Consider the following 17,524-nt stretch of genomic DNA (forward strand, 5'->3'; position numbering starts at 1 on the left):
TACGAAGATCGTTGAGCTGTTGAAACTAGACCCTCATATTCAGGATGTCATTGAACACTTGCCGTTATATGATGGTAAGTTTGATCCTAAAGCTTACATTGATTGGGAGATAAAAGTAGATAATGAATTTGATGAGCATGACCTGTCCGAGAAACAAAAGATTTATATTGCCTCTAATGTTTTGACTGAATATGCTTTGCTTGAATGGAAACGCATTTGTAGGCACAACAAAGTTCTAGAATCTTGGGAAGACTTCAAATTTCTTTTTAGAGATGCATTCATTCCTGAATATTATGCTAATTATTTGCTTGCAAAATTAGACAACTTGAGGTAAGGTAGTAGGACTGTGAAAGAATACTTCCATGATTTTAAAATTTGTATCATGTATGGTGGATTAGATGAGTGCATGGAAGATGTTATGTGTAGGTTCATGAGAGGGCTCAATTCTGAAATTCAAACCTTGTTGCTAAGCAAATCATACATACATATTGGTCAATTGTTTTGCCTTCCTCTCAATGTTGAAAATGAGATTCTATTATCTGTGAATACTTGCAAGAATGATGTGACCCATTATATCCAAAATTTGTCCACTCTCCATGCTAATGAAGAGCAACAAATAGTGGAACCCATTGCTGATTTTCCTTTGTCACAAAATGAATTACTTGTTGTTCCTTGTGATAAAGAGGACTTGTGTGCTGATGATTCTTTTACTCCTATACCACAAGTAGTGAATAAGTGTGATACTTTTGGTTTGGAATCATACAAATGTGCTGAAGATAAGCTTTTTCATCCTATTACTTGTGCACAAGATGAACTGAATTTGCTATCCTCTTTAAATACTTTGGGTTACATTGAATTTGATGTTTTGTGTAATCTAAATTGTCTAAAAGAGAAACTTCAATTTGATTCTGGTTTGCCAAGTTTTAATCATTGTTCGCTTCATGCAATTGGCAAATATGATAGCAAAGGAGAATATTTGGTGCATAAAGTTTATGTTTGCTCTACTCTGAAATATCCTTTTGGGCTACAATACCATGATCAAATAGAGGGCTGCACTAACACTAATAATGTCTTGTAAAGTTTTTCTAGTTTTTCCCATATGCAACAGGGTAAGACCAAAGAAGGGGAGCATTACTGGTTGTGGCCATGCAGCATGGCTGTCGCTCCGTGCTCCAACATCAAAACAAGCACCTTAGAATGCCATCGGAGCAAGTCGAGGACGACTTGCAGCCAAGAAGGGGAGAATGATGAGGACATCACATACTTGGATACAACCATATTGGCATCTTTTGACTCCGAGGTGAAACAATTCTTTATCATAATTATATGTGACACATTTGATGAATCGATGCTGCACCATGATGTGTATTCGTTGTCAATTTCAGAAATGTGTACATGAATCAAAAATAGTGTTAAACACACATGGAAGGCATGGAGGACCAAAGAAGTAGATTGGGGGTCAAGTCCAAGTATTCCTAACGTCCTCCACCAGGCCACCACGTCACTTTTGGCCCAAGGAAAGAAAGAGTTCCAATCCAATACGTTTTGGGGCTGGATTCGGACTGCAGCTTTGTGTCAACTTGCAACGGCCGCCATGACCTCATCCGGACTCCGTTTTAGGTGTTCAAGTACTCCTTGGAATCCTTATGAAGTCTATTTTCATATGGATCTGGAATCATATCCATATCTTCTCTGAGTCAGCCGCAATCATCGAAATACTACCGAGAGGTTTTCTGTCCAGAAGTGCTGCGTCGCCTTATTTTGGCCCAATGGGCCGTGTATCAAGTTGAGTCCATTAGGGACATGTCCTAGGGTTGGAGCACGACCCCAACACCCCCTGGTCGTCCTCCTAGGTATTAATAAGGATTAGAGCCGCCACGAACAGATTAGGTTTTGTTTTGTTGAAAGTTTAGCCATTGCTACTTCCTTATAGACGCGTGTGTCGACTAGACCATCCGTTCTACCCGATTCAGAACCCCAACTTTGTAAATTCAGATTAGTTTTCATCTTCATATTTGCAATTTAGTTGCTTGTTCTACTTGTTCTTGCTTGTTCTTCGATTGCTTGCAGGACGAGTGCCCTAGTGGCCGGGTGACGCGCTCCACAAGATCGCGGCAGCCATTGGAGGTGGTGTATCGGTTGCTAAGGCGCAGCTTGGAAGGCTGTAGTCGGGCCGTGAACGTCGTCTCCATCCACCAATCGAGTTATCCACGCCTCTCTCATCGAAAGATCGGGAATCAACCCTAGCGGTTTCATATCATGTGTATTGTTTGCATCTGGTCACAATAATCATATCAAGTTGCAACCAGAGTACCAACCGTGTTGCAATTGAGTAGTAACTAGCTACAATCAATAGTAACTAGTTGCAAGTGGGTAGTAACTGGTTGCAGTTGTATTCAGTAGGAAGTACATCTGGTTGCACTTAATCAGGTTGCAACTGAGTAGTAACTAATTGCAATTAAAGGAAAAGGGTTACATTAGATTATAACTACTTGCAACCAATGCTAAATGTGTTGCAAATGTGCTTGCAACTCACAGTACAACTTAGTTGCAAATTTTGAATGCACAAGCGTAGGTTTGGCAAGAAAATGTGGGGAGGGCCTTGCGGGCGTGCGTTGGCACGTGGACCATACGTTTAAACAAGGTCTGTGCATATCTATATATGCATTTAGCAAATATCCAAATACCCTTACATGAAGCATACAACTCAAATACCCCATAGGGGTAAAACCATCCAACTTTTTATTGGTACATCGGACAAACTCGGCGCCTTCACGACTACGCTTTGCCTCGGCGCAAGCTTCATGACAGTGCCACGCGTCCTCCGACTCGACGTCATCTAGCCGCACTGGACTTGCTCCCCGATTTTGAGGCCAAACCGGTCAAAGCCTCTTGCCACCCCGCAGGCGTGACTCACCCCTGGTTTTGAGGCCAAACCGGTCAAATCCGCACACCCTACAAGGCGTGACTCAACCTCGATTTTGAGGTCAAACCCTCTTGCATGCGCACACGACGTGACTCACCGATGTTGAAGCGTGTCCAGTCTCCGCCAAGCCTTTGACGCTTCCAAGTCTTTCGCTCTCGCTCCTAGGCTGTCTACTCGACTCGCCTCTGTTCTGCTTGACTCGACCGACGCCGTCTCCATCCCGTCCGTGTACTCTTACTCTTCCGTGCACCATGTGGATCGCCCATGACTCCGTCTGGACTCCTCGGGTCTCTCCATCCAAACATACTCATGTCCACCCTTCACAGCCCTAGTCCATCGGCATGAACCTTTCGCTTGACCTGAACACCTCATGCCGTCGACCGCCATGCTGCATCCTACACCTGCATCTCACAAGCCAAGAGACACAATTTTGCACACACCACAACACAACGCACACAACATAACACCTCCAATTAGCCATTAGCATCATCAAGCACATATGAAATACGGATTCAACTAGTAAAAGCCTCAAATCATCCATCAGTCACTCATCACAAATAGACTAAGGCACATCTCAACTTGATCTCTCGGAAGGTATATTGGTGATTGGCAAATTGAATTATCCCCTCAAATGCCAAATGGAGACTGATCATTGTCTATAGTGGAACTAGCCAAATTCAAAAGATCTACCAAAATAGGTCATTGGCGCTAGCTTAGAATCCAGTTAGATAGAGTTGCTATTATTTGACATTCAAATATTAAAATTTGAAATGTAATATCAAGAAGATAGATATGCAAATTGGCAACTTATTATCCCATATTCCTGTGAAAGGATAAAATTTTATTTTGTGTTGCACATTTAAAATAAGTGCTTACTAGTTCTTGAAGAATTACAAATTAAATTTTTGAAGGACTAAGTTTTATACTCAGGCACATTTATGTAGAGGCACATTTATGTAGAATGTTACGAAGACATTTTAAACATTAAAGTTCAAAGAATGTCGTCACGAGGAGAGCATATCTTTAATCATATTTAGAGATATTTAGAGATGAAGTCTTTTAAGTTGCACCTAGAAGGAATCAACTTAATGATTAATTATTGAATTTACCATGAAAGTATACCACTTGATTTCCTGATCAGCAAAAATCCTGATGAGCATCAGAAGATGATCTTGTGATCCACCTAAAGACGCATTGGAGACAGATTATGTACGCTTCTAGCAGGCTTAGTATTACAGCTAAGCATGGAGACATGTTGCCTTGAGAAATTTTGATTGGCACAGCTATTACACATCTTACATGTGAAATATTTGAAAAACTTTTCAGATGACTGGTAACTTTATTTAGAAGTCAAAATTACAGTTTCATGCATTCGTCTCACAAGCATTGGATCAAAAGCATAATGAATCATCCCTAGTGTGTTCAGCAGTACTAATTCAGGGCCCAAATATCAAATATTAGATTTTGATCCCAACTGTCAGTGAACTGGAGAATTGTAGCACCTCTGTATTCTGGCCTCTAATTCCGAGTAACCATTACAATTACAATACGGGGTTATAGAGCTTCCAGAAAACCAATGGCCACTTAACTGGGGCTCATTCACAGGATTCCAATACTGGGTAGAGAGCTTCCAGAAAACCCATGGCCACTTGACTAGGTGGTGCTCACAGGATTGAAGATCATATCAGGCTGAGTCAAAACCATTGATTATGTGTTGCACTACTTGCATTCTTTCAGTCTTTCACCTTGCAAACCCAGATTGCTAAATAAAGCATATCCGAAACACCTTTACCACTAACAACTCTGGAACACAGGATAACAATAATATAAGGTCGTGATGATCATGTTATTTTGCTTTAATACCTCAAAGGTCTTCTGTAGGCATTAATTTGATCACTTGGTGGGGCCAAGACTCAATGTTCCATTGACTTTGGTTGCAAAGAGAACTTGTTGATCGTCCTGTTGTCTGACCTGAAATATCTGCCTCCAGCTGCACTTCGATATTCATACTTCATTGGATAGCAGATAAGAAAGCCAGATTTCCTTGATCCAATAGATTAATGGTCATAACCCTGGCATGCTGTAAGGTACAGCTGGAACAGGGCCATGAGAAGCAGAGGCTGCTTGTACAGCGACTCTGTCAGCAGTAACTGATTAATGCATATACAAGTACAATTGCCCTGGTCTGGACTCAGTGCTTGGAGTGGCTACAGGCATATTCTGGGCTGGGCTTGTTGCATCAAGTAGAGAACCCATAGATGGCAGGTTCTGAAAATTCACAGCATGATTCGGAAAATGGATGATATTTGGTTGCCATGGATTTGAGGGTGCCAAGCTCCTTGGATCATTCATATCCTGGGAAATTTTACTATCACAGGACATCACAGGCCTAACAGTTGTTGAATGTTTGCCTACAAAGCAGAAAGGAAGGCATTATTGCTAACATGACCAGTCAGTCAGTAGATTGAAACTGACTTGACAATACCACAAATCATATTGACTAACAGATAATATTATTGTTTGCAAGGAATGTAATATCACAATACCATCTATACTTGCATGTACTCCATGAATTTTGTTCATTCCAAGATCCATCTACCACACGCTTTGTACTAGATGATGCCTCATGTCTATGATCCTTTGAAGGAATAGAAGCTGAATGCACTACTGTTGACCTATGTTTGTGTCAAAGAAAAAAAGATGCCGCTACACATGAGAGTCCACACGGTGGAAAGTCATCAACTTATTATGAAGCTACATTTCAAAACAGTAAATTACCAATTTGTACCCAACAATTAGCTTTGTTGCCACAAAACTACCAAAGTTATTGTAGGTCATCCATTATAAGAACTTCAAGCAAGATTTCACTTGAAGGGTAAAAATTACTCCCTCCGCCCACAAATGTAAAGAATTTCTTGCATTCAAAATTTGTCCAAATGTAAGCATTTCTGGCATAATCCACCCCTCCCCCTCTCTCATCATTAGTTTAAACTTGGTGATTGGTTAACTAAAAAGGCAGGCGTTAATTGCATCTATGTAATCTTGGTGATTGATTAAGGGGCACCACAGTCATTTCCATTACTCTTAAAATTGTCCTAAAACCCCTAGAAACACTTACATTTGTGGACAGAGGGAGTAAAAATTCAATAGGATTTCAGTATGACATAGGGTGACAGGATCACCTGAACTAGAAAATCATGCTTCTACACATTAATGGTCATTAAGAAGGAAACAAATCCTAAGGGCTTTACACTAATAGTATTCACTAATAAGTAAAAACTCAAAAAGGTTTTGTTTGTCAAGGTTCGCAGGTAAGCTTCCTGGCCGATAGGGTTTGGTACTTTGGTTAGGAGATGGTAGGCAGAACTAAAGGGCTGACAAGGTTACAGCTGAAAGACCACGATGTGTGTATTAACTTATTCCTGTCCAGACAGAAGCAGGGATAGAAGGGCCAGCAAGCTAATGAAGAGGACAGAATCACAAAATCTCTATGCTTTTCAAGAATGTTAGCCTCAGTATTGCGAAGCATATGAGCACAGACACTGAAAAAGATAATTTTTAAAAACAGGGCAAATTCATGGTCTACCAGGTAGGCACTAGATCATATATGTACTGAATGATGTGCATTGATACTAGGACATACTGCTAGTGGGAGATGCAAACTGAACAGAAGACAGAATTTACCTTGGCAAAGAAGCATGTTTCCTCTGTACTGGTGCTACTTCACTTTTGTTGCCATTTTCCTCAAGTTGGGTAACTTGTTCTCGAAATTGGTCAGTAGCACTGCATGATCTCAAAATGAGGAAAATGTATAGGCAGTTGTAACAGGTAAGGGAATGCAAACGCCAGCAACACAAATGCATGGTTTTGAAAATTATTCTCGCATAGGGGAACATTTTCTTTGCAATGGCATTTCAGTAATTCAATAACATTCCAATGGCATATAAAAAGAACTTTCATAACCTTAAGTGAAGAAAATTTGGCCTTTCTGTCCCACTGGTGTACTCCTTCAGTAGTTGAGGATGGTACTCCAAAACTTCTTGAAAAATCAGTTCCTTGATGTCCTCCTTTCTTACTCTATGGCGCTCAAATTCAAACTCCACTTTTGGAATTGGTTGACAAGAAGGTTCTCTCTCTACCTTTGCTAATCCATTGAAGTAAGGATCTGCCAATGCCTGTGATTTGCACATATGTCAAGATCATCAAGACCCTAAAAGACCATTAAAGTAGGAGTGATGTGATTAACAAGACAATCATTTGCATGACATGCCTCTTCTGCAGATGGGCGATCCTTTGGATCAAAAGCTAGAAGCCTCCTAAGCAACTGTAAAGCTAATGGATCAGCCTTCGGAAACTTCTGCGAGAAAGATGCAGGTTGTTTCTTCCGCATGCACGTCAGGTATTTTCTTGCCTTGTCATTCCGTACCTAAGCAGAGATAGAACCAGTAGTGCCAAAATTTAGAAGCAGAATCACTGAATCTTGCACCTTAATAAAGATATCTAAAGGTCAGATATTGCACCTTAGAAATAGCATCTAATGGCGGTGTTCCCAGAAGATCAGTTATTAAATCCAACTGGTGAACTACATTCTTTCCAGGGAATAAAGGTTTTCCTATCAACACCTCAGCAAATATGCACCCTATACTCCAGATATCAATAGCTGGTGTATACTGCAATTCAGAAAACAGCAAATTCATGGATAAAGACTATTATATTGTTTATATTGATATGATAGAAGTTGTCAAGATCTTTTCTTAGTAAGTTTGAATGTGCTCGTTATGATAAAGGTGACACAATCTAGGGTTTGCTATGCATGTCAACTGAAGGCTGTTGCTCATTAATTGTGCTTTATCCTTGAGATTTATCTTACAGTTCTGTTCCACATAAGTTTGCAAGTATCATAGCCTTAAGCTGCATCTAAATTTAGTTGAACAAACCTATGAACCATTTAGTGTGTCTGTTGCTATTTTCTTAAAATATTATACCTGAAATTGCTGCCCATCTAAGCAAATTAGTGAGTAAAGCCAAAATGAGAAATCCAAATCATAGGACCAATAGTCTTGTGCATCACAATGCTACTAGTTGGCCGCTTTGTAGAGTGTTGTAGACTTGTAGGACGGGTGGGCTAGGGGTCCAGGAGGGAGAGTGGCTCAAAAAGAGCATAGGAACCATAGGGTAGCATACTGCTTCCTTCAGGTGCTTGCGCTATTATATCATTATAATTTATTCACCGTGAAACCTTTGCCAGAGAAGCATTCTTTGCAACTTATTCAGATAATAAAAGACGCTACTGATATCGTCTTATACACCGACATGTGATCTTTCAACGAAAACAAGCACTACCAACCAGGTAACTAAAAGCTTGCCAGAAGTGCCATGTAGTAAATTTAAGGAAAAATTGGTTCTACAACATCGAAAGAACACCGTTTTAGAAATGTACCATCGAACCGACTTGTTACACTTTAATGGCACCCAAAGATTACGCCATTTAGAAATTTACCATTCTGTCACGTTTTCCGTCCAGACTTTCTAGTTTCCGTCATCTACAGTCTTCTTCGCGAGTCAAGAGCGTCTGAGCATCCATTCCTCTTTCCTTTTCCTTCTTTCCCTTCTTATCCCAAACCATAAGCTCAATTCAGTGCAAATATGTGACAATGAGATGATTTGGACGAGGTGGAAATTGATCTCGTCCACGGCGGCAAGCTCCGCCTGTACTGATTGATGACACTTCAACTGGCGACCTGCTCATTGGAACCCTCAATTTGATGCATTGTTTTTTTTCTCGAACGATGCAGGAGAGCTGCATGTCATTTCATTAAGAGAGAAAAGAGCGTACAACAAAACCGGTTAAGGACCAAAACCCGAGCACAGGAACCCACACCCACACACCTCCACGGAGAAACTTACAGACACGCCACAACAACCTACAGGACCACGACCAAAAGAACCCTAACCTAGACAGGTGGGGCCAGCGACCTCACTAGGAATTCCTGAAGTTTGGTTGCTCCAGCCATGCCCCAAATGCTACACTCATCTGTCACTCTCTGGAGCAGAACAGAGGTGCTTGGTCTAGCATTCTCGAATGCACAGGAATTCCTGTGTTTCCAAACCTCCCAGGACGCCAAGATAATTAGCGAGTTAAGTCCTTTCATCATCTCCTTAGGAACTGAACGCCAAGCCTTCCTCCACCAACTAGAAAAACGACCCTCAGAAGGTGAGGGTACCAGGGCGGTCAGTTGTAGGGGTTGGAGAACCAAAGTCCAAATCTGCCTTGTAAAAACACAGCCAACTAACAGATGCTGAATGGTCTCCTCTTCTTGATCACAAAAAGGACAGACATCAGGATGAGGCAACTCTCGTTTGGCAAGACGGTCTGCTGTCCATCATTGTTGTTCCGTTTGTCCACCGGCATGTTTTGATTTGTTGCACTGTGGTTCAGTTTTGTTGCTGAGCTGCTCGATTTGGTGGATTTATAGATCAATGTCGGTGGCCCATGGTTTGATTGGGCTATTGGTGCTCGCTTTTGGTGAACGGCAACGATGAAAGCAATCAGCACCCGTGTGAGGGGCGGCGTTTTGGCCTGTGCACTCTTGACCGTTGCTCAGACGGCGTCACTTGCCTGCTGCTCATCACTCACGCAATTGCTCCCGGAAGCTTTACCAAGAAACGTGAGGAGCTGTGAAGCTTTTGGAGGAGAGAGGCGTGCAGCTTGGAACAGAGCAACAGGACGAAGATGCAACGGAGAAGATGACTGCATTGACAGAAAATGTGACAGAATGGTAGATTTCTAAACGGCACGATCTTTCGATGGTATTAAAGTGCACCGAGTCAGTTCGATGATATATTTCTAAAACGGTGTTCATTCGATGTGAGTAAATCAATTTTTCCTAAATTTAAATATCAAACTAAAACATATGGATGGAAACAATAGTAAACACCTGTAAGTGGTAACAAGGATTCAAGAGGCATCTTCCAGTTGAAATTTGTGTTGGAATTAAGTATGAAATCACTGTAATTTAGTCAATATTGAGGATTTCTGGGAATGATTTTACAAAACCTTTAGCATGGCCATTTGCCATTCTTCTGTTTGCATGGGATACTCCAGAGCATATAGAAAGTTAAATAAAACATACTTTGAGTTGTTTCTTTATCAAACAGTACAAAGCCAAATTTCAACTGTTACTAGCCCACTAACCAGACAGCTGCAAATTATTTGCTCCAAAATGCGTTTGCGAATTCCCCATCCTACTACCCAGCATATGCGCACAGCGAAAAGATCAGCATCCCGCTAGAGCATGGCCATTTTCATGCGATTTAACCATTGTGAAAATCAATTTAACCCAGCCCAATTTTGTTGTGCTTTCAATATGCATCATTGATTTTCATTATGCCAGCTCATCTATCTTTAATCATAATAGACCCTTACCTTGGAGTAGAATGACCCACACAGTTCAGGAGCTCTATACCATCTTGTCGCCACATAATCCTGCAAAAGGAAGTTGATGCTTGTTATCTATGAGTTCATATTTGATAGTACTCTACAAGTAAAAAATAGGAAGCAAGGTAACTATTAGAAAGCACACTCATTGGTTTACATGAGTAACATATTCCAAAACTCATAAGCTACAGGTTAGCCACCCAAACCATCACGCTCCAATCACACATGGGGGGTGGCGGGCAGGGGGGGGGGGGGGGGGGGGGGGGGGGGGGGGGTAGTCACTCCCATCTGACCACATGTGGAATTAGGCCCACTTGAACACAAAGTATTTGTAATTTTTTTCTGGAAAAGTCTGCTTTGCCCCTCCCATATATGATGTAACCCCCCTAAACCCAGTATCATGGCTCCCTGAAGCACTTAGCCATTTCTATAATGTTTTGTTTCATCTACTGATTCACTATTGCCACATTTGTAATCATGTAAGTCATCACAGTAGAAAAATGGCAGGATAAGGAACATGGTGTTATACTTCAGGCGGTAAATAGACTTTTCCATTTTTCATTTGAATTTCATTTTTCTTTTTCCTTTGTCTCAAAAATTGTAGCAATAGGGACGTCCAAAGTTTAACATGAACGCTTGCTAACAGCATACTATATGGAAGTACGAAGTTCCAATGCTGCCTAGTAGCACTGCTATAGATAGGTATCACAAGAAACACATTGAGGTGCATATACAGACAGTGGACTGAAAGGCATATCATGCGTTATCAGTCACGGGACCATCAATAAACTACTAGTTTCATGAAAGAGGTAACTGGAACCTAGAACTATCATATATATCTGCTACGTGCTGCCATAAAATCTACTACCAATGCATGATACAACTTTAAGATAAAATAACATCAAATAAATCCTTACGGTCCAGAAGACTGTAGTGGGTGCATCACTAAATGCCACTCTTGCCAAGCCGAAGTCACATATTTTGAGTTTGCAATTTGCATTAGCAAGTACATTTTTGGGCTTTAGATCTCGGTGATAGACATTTGCTGCATCAAATCACACACAACAATATTCGTTAAGATCATATTTAGAAAACAAGAAATGATACAAACTGTCTCAACATAAATAACCAAAAATGCAAATATTAATAGTTTATGATGAACGGTATAAAGTGCTATTTACAAGAAAATAAATATAATGAAGCTATGCAAGGCAAAGAAAGGAACAAAGAATATATGTGTGCATGGTACAGGTAGTTATATAAAAAATAGAAGCACTTTAACATTGATATTGATAATTAAGAACATAAGGAAATAGATACCTGTGTGAATATATTTCAAAGCCCGAAGCATCTGGTAGAGGAAAAACTGGTAATGCTCCCTCGTCAAATCATCATTAGCCTTTATGACCTGATGAAGATCTGATTCCATAAGTTCAAAGACAACATATATGTCTTTAAAATCCTTTTTGGATGGGGGTAGCATTATATGCTTTATCTCCACTATGTCAGGGTGCCTCAGAAGCCTCAGAAGTTTTATTTCACGGAGTATGCGTGCTGCATCCGATATATGCTCAAAAATATTGTGTATCTTTTTTATTGCAACCTTCTCTCCAGTATGTTTATCGTTTGCTGAACATACAAGTCCATAACTTCCTTTCCCGATGACCTCCAAAATTTCATATCTATTAACATCACCGTATTCAGAAAAGAAATTCATTTCCTGTGCATTCTGAAATAGAAAATAATAATCAGATGACTAATAATAATCATTTACAAAAACTACAGAACAAGAATAGCACTATTCACATGCAAAGATGCCACTATCATAGTTATAATGATAAAGCTGCAAATCAAGCCAGTGATCGTTGGCAAGACCAAAGAAAAAGATGCCTGAGGCGGGGCCTGCAGATTGTCATCCTCGGATAACTAATAAACATTCTTTTTTCCCACTGATTTTCAACCTAAGAAACATTAGCAAGAGGTACCACTTGTTTTCAAACTAAGAAATATTAGCTTAATTTCAATGTCTTACCATATTTTGCAGAGACATATTTTCTCTTTCATAAAAAATGGAATGGGCAGCATAAAGGGTTGGAGTGCAGGTACCAAAGGTGTGTTTCTCAGATTTTATGATCCTCTAGCAGTTACCTAGTTCCTTGTTCATCGAACAAATTATGCAAGGAAAAAACAAATATATACCTGTATTCTAATATCGCATCAATCTGTTAGAAACGCCAAACTTTAGTTTCCTGCACTGATTCTTTATCAAAATATCGGTATCTTGCATATTTCACTACCCTAACCCGCTGGAACTAGGAAGATCAATCAATCCAAGAAACAGAGGTCGAGCTCGCACCTTCTTCCGCCAGTCATTGTTCTGCATCTTGGCGCCAACTGCTGAGCAATAATCCCAAGATACAATATGTGCTCTTTCCTTGCTCCCGATACTCGCCTTCCCTCAAGAAAATCCACCAGACAGCCCCTTGTTCTCTCGTTATCTCTCTCAGGCTTGGATCAGCCGCACTTCCCCCATCTGCTCCTGCTCCGGATGGCGAGCCCGCAGTCGTCCCCGCCACTCCTCCTCCTCATGCACCCCGCGCCTCTGGCGGCCGTATCTGCCGCGGCCACCGCCACGGCCGGGGTCCTCGAAGGCTTCCAGACAAGACAGCACCGCAGGGGTGGGCGATGGCGACGGCGGAGGCTGTAATTCCTCTGATTCGGGATCTGGGGAGGAGGAGGAGGCGCTGAGCGGGCAGGACAAGGGGGATGGAGACGGAAGAGCGGCCGCCTTGTCGGCGGGTTGTTGTGCGGCAGGGCAGCGGCGGTCGGCGGAGCAGAGAGGTGGGCGACGGGGTCGAGAGCGCAGCTGAAATGGGGTTGGGGAGGGATATTTTCCGCGTGTGGTGCGGTGAACTTTGCGTGCGTGGCGGTTATCTGGGGTTGAACCTGGAAGGTAGGCTGCAAATCTCGATCGAGAGATCTTTGACTTTTGCATCGTTCTTTGCTGATACGCTCTCTTCCCTCCCGTTCGAAATTCTGCGTTTTAAGCTAGTTAGAAGTTAAATATTTCGAACTTTAACTTAAATTATTTTTATATGTTGAGTTTGATATATGAAAAAGATAGGAGTAGATTCATCTCGAAATATAGTTTCATAAAAGAATAATTTGGCTCTATTTTATTAATATTTTGTATAAAAAATAGTAGTTAAAGTTGCGATTGACCGTGTTAATTACTACTAGAGAACGAGGTATTACCAGTTTATCTAAAACTGATGATGATATCGTCTGTTCTAAAATAAGATGGAGATGTGGACTATTGCAGTGAAAGTTTTCTTTCACCGCCGGTCGATGGTTTAACTCGGTGGTGATAGCACCGCCGCTGGATAATAACGCGCATCGATGATGATAGTAGGGTGCGGACCCAAAAAACAAACTCACTCACGTTAAATGTCTTACTCGCGTCCAACCGAGGCAAGTCCTCTCTCGCACCTCCCACCTCTCTCGATCCCTCTCTCCCCTCCATCTCTCTCTCTATTGTTGTAGGTATGACCCAAAAGGCAATCATAGAGATGATGATATTCCATTTGTATCCATGATTTGTATATTGTGTTCATTGAATATCCATTAAAGGCTACTTAAATTGATTTGCAATTATGTGAATTGTATGTGAAACTCTTTACTTGTATGGTTATTCTAAAGTTGTCCCTAGTCGGAGTTCATGTGAGGACACACATGAATATTAGACTAGCACATGTATTAGTTGATGACTATGTTTCATAAGTCATGGACATGGAGATATTGAACTAATAATGTGGACACATGTGGAGACATGTGCTAGGACTGACCCAACACGAGAAGTAGTTCTCTCTTTAAACAACATATACGCTTTGTCCTTAGACCTGAGATTGTCGCATGTATTCTAGATGTGGATCGACCTACTTAGGGGCTATCAAACGCTACGCCGTAACAGGGTAGTTATAAAGGTAGCTTTCGGGTTTGTCAAGAAGCATGCTATGAGACATGGTCAATCAAGATGGGATTTGCCCCTCTCTGATTGAGAGTGATATCTCTGGGCCCCTCGAGTGATCGGATCCGAAAATGCATGGCCATGCTACATACGGTTAAGAGTTAACCTGCAAAGGGATTCCGAATCACAGGATCGAGAAAGAGCGGTCGGCTTGAAGCTAGACCAAATATCACGAGGCAAAGGGATTAGCATGTATATCATGTTGTGATGGTTCGTTTGATATGATCTTCGTGTGCGTATAGGAGTTGGCACGTCTTGCTAGAGGCCGCTACCGACTATTGGGCCGAGTAGGAGTACTCGGGCCATGTCTATACGTATCCGAACCCATAGGGTCACACACTTAAGGGGCTGGAAGCCCAATTCGGATCTGATCCGAGTTGGATTAGGTTTAGAAGTACTAATGGGCCTCGGACCCAGAGGCCCGTCAGAAACATCTATAAATAGAGGGGTGGGGGCGCCCTAGGGTTTACACCTTTTTGGCGAAACACACCTGCCGCGCCTCCCACGCCCTCGCCTGTTGCAACTCGCGGATCTAGCAGTCCGGCTTGCGACGCTTCCTCCCTGCACGTGTGGATACCTTGGAAGTGTTGCGCCTGCAGCACTTGGACGAGCCGACGACGAGCCGCGGTACCGGAGGCGATCTTGTTGCACGTGGACGAGCTGTTGAGGAGCTGCTGGACGTGATCGACTACGTACGACTACGTACGGCTACGTGATCGTCTTCACTGCATCGACGCATATCTACATCTTCCGCACCAGTAGTGCGTCGAGTGGTAATCCCGTGATCCTTATACGGCAGTTCTTCCTGGTTATACGGGGTAGAATTTTTGAATTGCGCTAGTGTAGCCTACCTCATATTCCAACAGTGGTATCAGAGTCGTAGCTGCTTAGTTTTGGATTCGGGATGTGTGCATATGGAGATATGCGAGTTTTCAGTTTGATCTATGTCCTGGTTTCGTGCTCTTGCTGCAATGGTAGTGTAACGACATACTCCTACCGGTCGGTTTTCGCCATCGGAGTTAAGTGATACACGTAAATCCAGTTGCAGTGAGCGAAGATCAATATGATTGGTCGAATCGAGATCCAGGGTCATACACCAGGCGCATTAGATGTGCAATAGTAGATGAGATCTACTGCCGGGGTCGGGATTTTTGCCGTATGCGTATGCTTCGGTAAATCAGCCGTAACTTTTCGGTACGATCTCGGATCGGGGCGAATTTTATATGAAAATTGATCTACAGAAAAAGTTACACATGAAATTCAACGGCTTTGCCGTTTTCGGTGAAATTAGATTTCCCAAATTCGGCTTGGAAGATGGAGTTTCGGGCTTCCGAAGTTTGGAACGTTAGGGCGCCTAACTCTGTTTTGCAGGATGTATGTATGTATCTTGTGATCAGTATGGCCCCCTTGTGTATGTGATGCATGTGTGTAACTCATTCGTGACCTGCGTGTCGCGCGTACGGCAACACGGCAGGAGCCATATGTGTTGTCACTTTATTGTATTTAATGGTCTGCGTACCAATCTGTAATGATCCAAGCAACTATGTAATCTTCATTACTAGATTCTTTACTAGCTATTAGGTGTAATAGCATGTTCTAGTTCTTGGAGGACTCATCACCAGGAGGATGACGCACATGGAACATGGAGATGGAGATCACCATGGTGAACAGGTTCTATGGAGATGGAGATCACCATTTGAAAACGGGCCATACTGTGTCACAACTGTGTGAATGCTATTCTGTTTATGTTTTACTTTCTGCATGTTGTGATGTTAGAAGTAGAACGATCCCTCACAAAGTTTAAGTTAGTATGCCCTCCCAACTAAAACTTGCACCGTCCCATGTCTTGTACAATTAGTGGTGGGTCTATGAAATTAGGGTGCCACTAGTTTTCCTTGACTAGACGGGTTTGTGTCGGACACTTACACGCATAAGGGTTGGTTTGCTTAACAAGGTTATCTTAACGGTTAAGGACCTTGGGGCATAAAGGTTGGGCGCCGAGACATAGAGATGTCACCCAACAACAGGAGTCATATGTGATATGATTAGCAAAAGTTGCTTACCGATCTACCTCGTTTGCTAGCGGTGATGCTAAAGCTCACTAGTAGACTTGTTAGTTGTGGATTCTGAATCACTAAGTTTCAATAGAGGGATATTGATTTTAGTGGGAGTAGATTCTGTTAAAATAGTTTAATGTAATTTGCTCTATCATGGATACGTTTGTCTTAGTGTATTTTGCATTACTTTGTTGTAGATTAAATGGCACCTAGCAGCACTACACCGTTTGCTTTGCGTTCGGTCCTTGAGAAGGACAAGTTGAATGGAACAAACTACTTGGATTGGATCCGTAACCTGAGAATTGTTCTCAGGGCTGAGAAAAAGGAAGATGTTCTAGACAACCCACTACCAGAAGAACTTGCTGATGATGCACCCGCTGCTGCTAAGAATGCTTACAAGAAAGCATGTGATGCTAACCTCGAAGTAAGCTGCCTTATGCTTGCTTGCATGGAACCCGAGCTGCAGATGCAGTTCTAAACAAACCATGAGGCGCACGATATGATCGTGGCGCTTAGAGACATGTTCCAAACACAGGCCAGGACTGAAAGGTTCAATGTGTCTAAGGCCTTTGTTGAGAGCAAGCTAGCAGAAGGCGCAGCAGTAGGACCACACGTAATCAAGATGGTTGGTTACACTCAACGGTTGGAGAAGCTAGGCTTCCCACTGGGCCAAGAGTTGGCCACTGATTTCATTCTTTCGTCTCTTCCGCCTAGCTATGGGAACTTCATCTCGAACTACCATATGCATGGGACGGAGAAGGGTCTGAATGAGCTGTGTGGCATGCTTAAAACAGTAGAGGCTGACATCAAGAAAAGCGCTAGTACCAGCCATGTGATGGCGACACAGAACAAGCCTAGCTTTAAGAAGAAGGGCAATTCTTGGAAGAAGAAGGGCAAGGCTGGAACATCCAAGCCAAACCCACCGCCCAAGGTTAAAGCTGGACCTGGACCTGCTCCAGACAAAGAGTGCTTTTACTGTCATGAACTTGGTCACTGGAAGAGAAAATGCAAGCAGTACCTAGCTTCCTTGAAGAATGGCGGAAGTAAGAGTACTTCTACCTCAGGTACGCTTGTTG

The 17,524-nt window shown here is 42.2% G+C and overlaps 1 protein-coding gene across 4 annotated transcripts; it reads right to left on the reverse strand.

Annotated features, from left to right (window-relative positions):
* Window positions 1-4,228: 4,228 nt before the first annotated feature.
* LOC117851716 (mitogen-activated protein kinase 11) lies at window positions 4,229-13,280 on the reverse strand. Of its 4 annotated transcripts, none has more exons than XM_034733592.2 (10): window positions 12,721-13,279; window positions 11,685-12,093; window positions 11,282-11,409; window positions 10,353-10,412; window positions 7,447-7,596; window positions 7,197-7,352; window positions 6,890-7,101; window positions 6,611-6,709; window positions 5,473-5,601; window positions 4,229-5,337 (listed from the first exon to the last, which is right to left on the reverse strand). In XM_034733592.2, the coding sequence occupies exons 1-10, from the start codon at window positions 12,745-12,747 to the stop codon at window positions 5,316-5,318; spliced, it is 1,392 nt and encodes a 463-aa protein (XP_034589483.1). In that variant the 5' UTR covers window positions 12,748-13,279; the 3' UTR covers window positions 4,229-5,315. The 4 variants fall into 4 exon arrangements, with proteins under 4 accessions (XP_034589483.1, XP_034589484.1, XP_034589486.1 ...); XM_034733593.2 differs by lacking the exon at window positions 12,721-13,279 and adding an exon at window positions 12,564-12,706; XM_034733595.2 differs by lacking the exon at window positions 7,447-7,596 and having other exon boundaries at window positions 12,721-13,280.
* Between the last annotated feature and the right edge of the window lie 4,244 nt (window positions 13,281-17,524).

The sequence above is a fragment of the Setaria viridis genome, chromosome 4 (assembly GCF_005286985.2).
Source record: "Setaria viridis chromosome 4, Setaria_viridis_v4.0, whole genome shotgun sequence".
Classification (NCBI taxonomy): Eukaryota; Viridiplantae; Streptophyta; class Magnoliopsida; order Poales; family Poaceae; genus Setaria; species Setaria viridis.

Excerpts from the sequence above, each read along its gene's own strand:
- LOC117851716 (XM_034733592.2), bottom strand. The coding sequence starts at position 12,747 with ATGCAGAACAATGACTGGCGGAAGAAG. Across the intron at positions 7,102-7,196 it reads ATCGCCCATCTGCAGAAGAG|GCATTGGCAGATCCTTACTT; the intron begins GCATGTCATGCA and ends TGCAAATCACAG. Across the intron at positions 6,710-6,889 it reads CCAAATTTTCTTCACTTAAG|TGCTACTGACCAATTTCGAG; the intron begins GTTATGAAAGTT and ends GAGATCATGCAG.